Source organism: Sinocyclocheilus rhinocerous, unplaced genomic scaffold (assembly GCF_001515625.1).
Source record: "Sinocyclocheilus rhinocerous isolate Xijiao unplaced genomic scaffold, SAMN03320098_v1.1 scaffold182, whole genome shotgun sequence".
Taxonomy (NCBI): Eukaryota; Metazoa; Chordata; class Actinopteri; order Cypriniformes; family Cyprinidae; genus Sinocyclocheilus; species Sinocyclocheilus rhinocerous.
In genome coordinates, this window is record NW_015655576.1 from 525393 (window position 1) to 531544 (window position 6152).

The following is a 6152-nucleotide window of genomic DNA, read 5'->3' on the forward strand; positions in this document are numbered from 1 at the left end:
CATTTGTACTCGTGCATTTTTATTTGGATAATGGGTCATAGAGGTCCTGCTCGTGCTGTCTTTTCACGTTAAGTCTGTAATAACGGTTTTGTCTTCTCTTTCGCTCTCCCGCGTTTGAACATTTCCTCTACCGAAGCCACAGGGTGTCTATTTTTTGTGTATTTTCTACTTACAGAAATCACTGTAAGAAATCTCGAGGACATATCAGCGATTGGGTGTGTCGAGGGAAACGGGGACGATTTTATGAACCTGAAGCACTTACTGTAGTATAACGAGGAGTGACTCTTGTTTTCAAAGAGCTGTTGTCCTCAAACCGAAGCTCTTCTCGCTGTGATTTTTGAACCACACGGCTGTGTTTAACCCTCAACGTTTGTCCTGGCACACCACACGTCCTCTGGCCGTCTCCACAGTCTCCAGACTTGTCCTGTCTCTCATCCTCTCCCTCTTTTATTGTCTGTCATCTCTTTTATGATTTTTTTTTCTATTTTTGTTGTTTTTCTTTATGTGGGACAGTCAGTCCATTTGGTTAAGCTATTGTATTTTTTTTAAATGGGGAAAAGAGGCTTGTGCCTTTTGTAAAAACAGAATAATAAAGTTTGTACTTTGTTTTTTACAATTTCTCGGTGTATTGTGTAAATATTTCTTCAATATGAATTGTACAGTATGCATTGACTGCATTACACTCACGTTAGCCATTAACATTATAAAAATCTTTGTAAAGCTCTGCTAGGTTACATATCGAGTAACAAATCAATTCAACTTTAGCATTCAAAGGAATATTTTTAAATACGAGAGCAACGTGTTACTGTGGCATTTGAATTGCATTTTGGTACTTCATAATTAGGAAGACAAGCTCAGATTTCTTTTGGGTTTTGAGTGTGTTGTACGTGAGCAAAACCCTGAGTACTCAAAAAACATTTTATGATTTCCTTGATACTGACATTTAAGTGATAATTAAGCTTAAAAGCTGTTTTTCATCAGGAAAGTGAGTGTCTAGGAGAAGTAAATGGTTTAATAATACAAAAGAGAACCTGAATTTTCAAACAATGTTTTAATAACTTCAAAAATTAGCATGTGTATCGTCACCTGGCACCAAATTAGAAGCTCATGAAATGTTGTAAGTTCAGGTGGTTAACCAGTCTCCAAGATTTGGATGTTCCTTGAAATTTACTTTTTTTTTTTTTTTAATTCCTGTCAAACGCAGTCCTAACCTACCCATGAATGTAGATTTTATTTTTTTACTATTTTGTTCTTTTTTTTTTTTTTTACTCTCACTGATATAATTTTTGTTGATGTTGAGGTGTTTTTTTTTTTTAGTTTAGTTTATTTAGCTTTAGTATTTGGTTCAAAAGTAGTATAATTTCAAAATGGATTAACGGTGTTATTTTATTTGGTTTATTTCTTTATTTTTGCGGCCTAGTGTTATTGCTGTCTTTGGAATATTCATGTTTCAATGGTAGGTGGGTTATAAAGAATTCAAGTTTTATGATCTCCCATGTATCTAAAGCTAAAATTAATTTGTCATTTTATTTTAGATCATTTTGGAGTCCTAAAATGTAGTTTAGTTTTAGTTTTTTTTTTTTTACTTGATTGTTTGAGTTATAATGAGGCAACAAAATTCTTTAATTGACCTATCATTTTGGTTTTCATCAATGATGATAACATTTATTTGACTAAAAAGAATGTTGTACCTAAATCAGGGAAAGCAGAGGTAACCATAGCAACATTTACCATTTCAGTACTTTTGTTAGCAAAATACAAAGCGAACGTAGACGCAAGCACTTCACCAGTGCACATACTTACGTTTGGTACAACACGCGAAGTTATTTAGAAACTTGTTTCCGCCATAGGATTAAAACAAAAGTAACTGCTACTTAAGTCACAATTCTGACTTTTTTCCTCGCAATTCTGAATTTCTATCTCACAGTTCTGAGTTTATATCTGATAATTCTGTGTCGGGAACATCTTGCATTGCTTAAAACTACTAACCGAATGCAAGTACACCCACTGGCCAAGCACTCACTAGGCTGCTGCTTTCGCGCACTTGGGTTAAGTAGTTAGTAGTTAAGGGTTCATAGGATGTAGGAGTCATGCAGTTCATTAGTTGTAAATGATTATTATTGTTATTAAATTGCTTAATTTATAATGGATTTGCATAATTATTCTAAATCCCAGACCATCAGAAAACCCTAAACAACAGAAACAACCTCCTGCTGTTTGTTTCACATTTATCTTTTACAAATGAATTGTGCATGTACATTTTACAGTGCGTTCACAGATTAACGAAGGGAGTTTATTTGCCTGTGAAGTGCTGGAGTCGGCGTCTGCTGTGTAATGATAAGGCGTTAATCTCCACTCTCTGAGGAAATGATGATGCTGACTTTTACACCTTATTCCCGACTGTCAACTCCTGTAATCCTACCAAGCATGACTGGTGGTGATTAACAGCACTGACTCAAGCCTGTGATCAGGTTAGTTAAGTTCATTCAATAGGACAAAAGTTTATAATGACCAACATGCTATTTGAAACAATCAAGTAAATTCTTCATTAATTGCTTTTTTTGATCAAATTCACTAAGTGACTACTTAAAAAAAGTGGAATGCCGTGTCACAAATAGTGTTGTCATGTCATACCTCTTGTACAACATTCCTTCTCCGTTGCCAAAATCAACACCAGCTGAAGTACCAAAGCGCTCCTGTGCTCGAGATGGCCGCACACCCTTGATTTGACGTCACTGCCGTGATGGCTCTGCTAAAAGAGACAGTCAGCTGCTCGGGTGCGCACTTTTCTGACAGCTACAGCACCAGCCCCCTCCATGTAGTCCCGTCTGTAAGACCACCCTCTTGCTGGCGCCCTCTGACCTTCTCAGCCCAGTATATATAGCCAGAGAGGCTACCAGAGGTCTCCTGGCAGCCAACATGAAGGTCTTAGTCTCGCTCTGCGTCTTTGTGCCCCTGCTGGCACTGGCCACAGCAGGTAAGAGCATTTTACTGTTTGCGTAAGTTCAATAATACAGACCTGAGATGAGGTTTACTTTGTGAAGTTGTCTGTAAAACAGAGTCCCATTCCCCTTCTAGTGGTTTGAAATGTTTTAGCTCGGTGCACAATTGGAAAACTCTTGGATTCATAGGAGTGCAGAATCAGTGGTCGAAACTGATAATCGAAGATTGTTCATGTTGTGCATTATGTTTGCCATATTGACATGGTTGGTAGGACCTATAGGCCTTTTGGATGAGTTAGGCATGGCAGCGTTAATGAAAATGGTGCCTTGAAACTGTGACGGTCACCAGCAGGAGATGGGCCATGTCACCATCTGCTGAGCTATTTAAACCCGCAGTGTTCAATAATAACTCGGGACAAGGATGAGTTACCTTAGGACTTGGCATGTGCAGTTGAACAAAAAGTTGTCTGAATGCTAAACGAATCCTTTGTAATGAAAATTTTATGATATATTTTGCAGTTTAAGCTTGTGGAAGGTCTGGAAGTTCTGTGTCTCAGTGGGACAAACGACAGGGGGGTTATTTTCGTTCGGTAGACGTTTTAGCCCATGCATTGTGCGTCAGCTGTCGTGAGGCATGGCACCAGCTTATGGAAAGAGCTAGAGCCTTGGGACGACTCTTAACCACTCGCTTCATTCCTGTTTCCAACTCTTCTTGAATCCCGAGGCGTCCCATATCCCAATTTCGGAGGTTTGACTGGGGGTTCAGCTGGTATTTATATGACATTTGAGGTACTTGTATTCACAACTTTGGTTTTATTGATTTGCTAATATGAGACAACTAAATCCAACCATTCCATTTCATCAAAGAAGGTCTTGCCTTTTAAGCCCATGCTCTTAAAAATAAAGGTTCTTAATTGGCATCAATGATTCCATGAAGAACCTTTAACATCCATGGAATCTTTATAGTGGAAAAAAGGTTCTTCAGATCATTTTAGTTTTCTTAAGTTTTTTCTTTTAAGACCTTTTCACCAAAGGGTTCTTTGGGGAACCCAAAATGGCAATGCAGTGAAAGCTCCATTTTGGAACCTTTATTTTTAAGAGTGTCAGCTATAAAAGTCCAGCTTTGGATGTGAGTTCCGAGGGCTCTGGCAGCCGCCGTTACCCTTGTTCCGTCCTTGGGCACCACTCGGGCCCGGCGTGGGCCTTCGTGGGCCCAGGCTGCCGTCAGGTGTCTAGGATTGGAAGTTGTACTGTAACGGGACACCTTCTACTATAGATTCCCCCATCGTCCTCTTCCTCTCTCCCCTCCCCTCCTGTCCGCACTTGTCTACCGTGCAGCTGCTGTCACCCTGACACAATCGCAATTTATTTATTCCCAGCCACTGGCCATATAAGGACAGGCATTATCTCAGCAGGAGGAGCCGCGGCCATCTATGCCAGTCTTCCAGCATTGGTGTGTGTACAGCTAGAGAATTGAAATGCTAGATGCCTCAAAAATGTGGCTGATTTGATGAATTATGGTGCCATTGTTGAATGATAGTTGAAGTTAGTGCATGTGCTTCTAAGCTTTTGTTAATTTGTTATTGGTGAAAATGAGTTTTCAATCTGATTAAAATAGCAGTTAACTGTTGAGACTTTAAGAGTTTTGCATGAGACTTGGCCATCTTCACACTTACGAATAAAGGTTCTTTATTGGTATCTATGGTTTCACGAAGAACCTTTAACATCCATGGAACCTTTCCATTCCAACGGGTTCTTAAGAGTGGGAAAAGGGGAACTCTTTCCATCTAAATAAGTGGAAAAAGAAAGCATAGTTTGTCATTACCCATGGTGTGATACTGTGAAAATCCACTAACAAGCATCATGACTTTGGTGTAGGTTCTTACTGAGAATTTGGGCCATGGCTTTATTTGAAAACATAATCTGTGTCCAGCTGCTAAAGGTTTTACAACCTTATGACCTCGCATCTGTTCGCCTTCCTCACCTCCCTCATGTTAATTCACATCAAAATGTCTTCTAGGTGACGAGTTTCCTTACCATGCATATTAGGTTGCTACTTAAAGACATTTTGCAAGCATGCTGTTTGGTTGCTGAAATAACTGATTTAAAAGTTCAAACCTGATTGGAACATCACCGGCTTCATGCAAATCCTGTAAAAATGAAGGTTCCAAATGGGGGTTTTCCCAGTGATGCCATAGAAGAATCATGTTGGGTTCCTAAAAGATCCTTTCAGTGAGCAGTTCTTAAAACCATTTTTTTCTTATTGCAAAGAACATTTAAAAAATCAAAAGAACCTTTTCCCACTTTTTTCCACATTTTGTGGAATGAAAAGATTCCATGGATGTTAAAGGTTCTTGATGGAACCATCAATGCCAATAAAGAATCTTTATTTTTAAGAGTGAACCATGAGTAAGGTAAGAAGTCATCCTTATTGACTACACATTTGATATGGGCACTTGGTGTGAGTAAGGGCTCTCCCCACCTTTCAGCAATGTATTACAGTAGGCATGTGGTGCCCCCTGCTCTTTAGGGACGTCCCTCTGCTAGGAATTGTGGGACAGACAGCCAAATGCTTATTCCATAAAAAGGTCAGTGCAACGTAGCTTTACAGAAACGAGTCATGCTTCCAATTCCTTTTACCCCCTCGGTTCCATGTAATGTTCTTTCTGCGTCCTAACTCTGATACCCACGATTCCTTTGTGGAATTACCACCCGGATATGATCCTGGTTCTCGGATTCAAAAATGTGTCACACAAGGCTCTGTCAAATTGTGTCAAGCTATTAAAAGCTTTGAAGTAACAAGCTAAAAACAGCACACAGGAACTTCTGGAATCCTTTTCTACTACAACATATTACTGTAAAAAAAATCTCATTGTCAAATCTGAGTTTTGATCATGCTAGTATTTATTTAGATTTATTGGTTGTGTTGATTTAATGTATGTAGACATTGTTAGCTATTGAGGAGATGTAATATCTTCATTAATTGCTCATTTTGGAAGTTTAGAATCACCTCTGATTGACAGAAAAAGGCCAGTTAGACTCCGCCCCCTGGAGGCGTGAGCCATTGTAGAGCTATTTCTGTCATCAAGTGAGACCAGAACCTTGGCACCTGTTGCTATTTATGTCTCTCAGTGATTTGCCCTATAGATAGATTAGATCGAGAGATAGGATTAACATTTGCATGATGTTTTAATTATATATATATATATA

At 39.0% G+C, this 6152-nt stretch overlaps 1 protein-coding gene across 1 annotated transcript in view; it reads left to right on the forward strand.

Annotated features, from left to right (window-relative positions):
• Positions 1-2917: 2917 nt before the first annotated feature.
• The window catches only part of LOC107718567 (sarcalumenin-like), a 30152-nt gene continuing 26917 nt past the window's right edge, over positions 2918-6152 (forward strand). Inside the window, exon 1 of the mRNA XM_016525686.1 lies at positions 2918-2977. Coding sequence (XP_016381172.1) covers positions 2920-2977 — 58 coding nt within the window. The 5' untranslated portion in view covers positions 2918-2919. The remainder of the gene's footprint in view (positions 2978-6152) is intronic.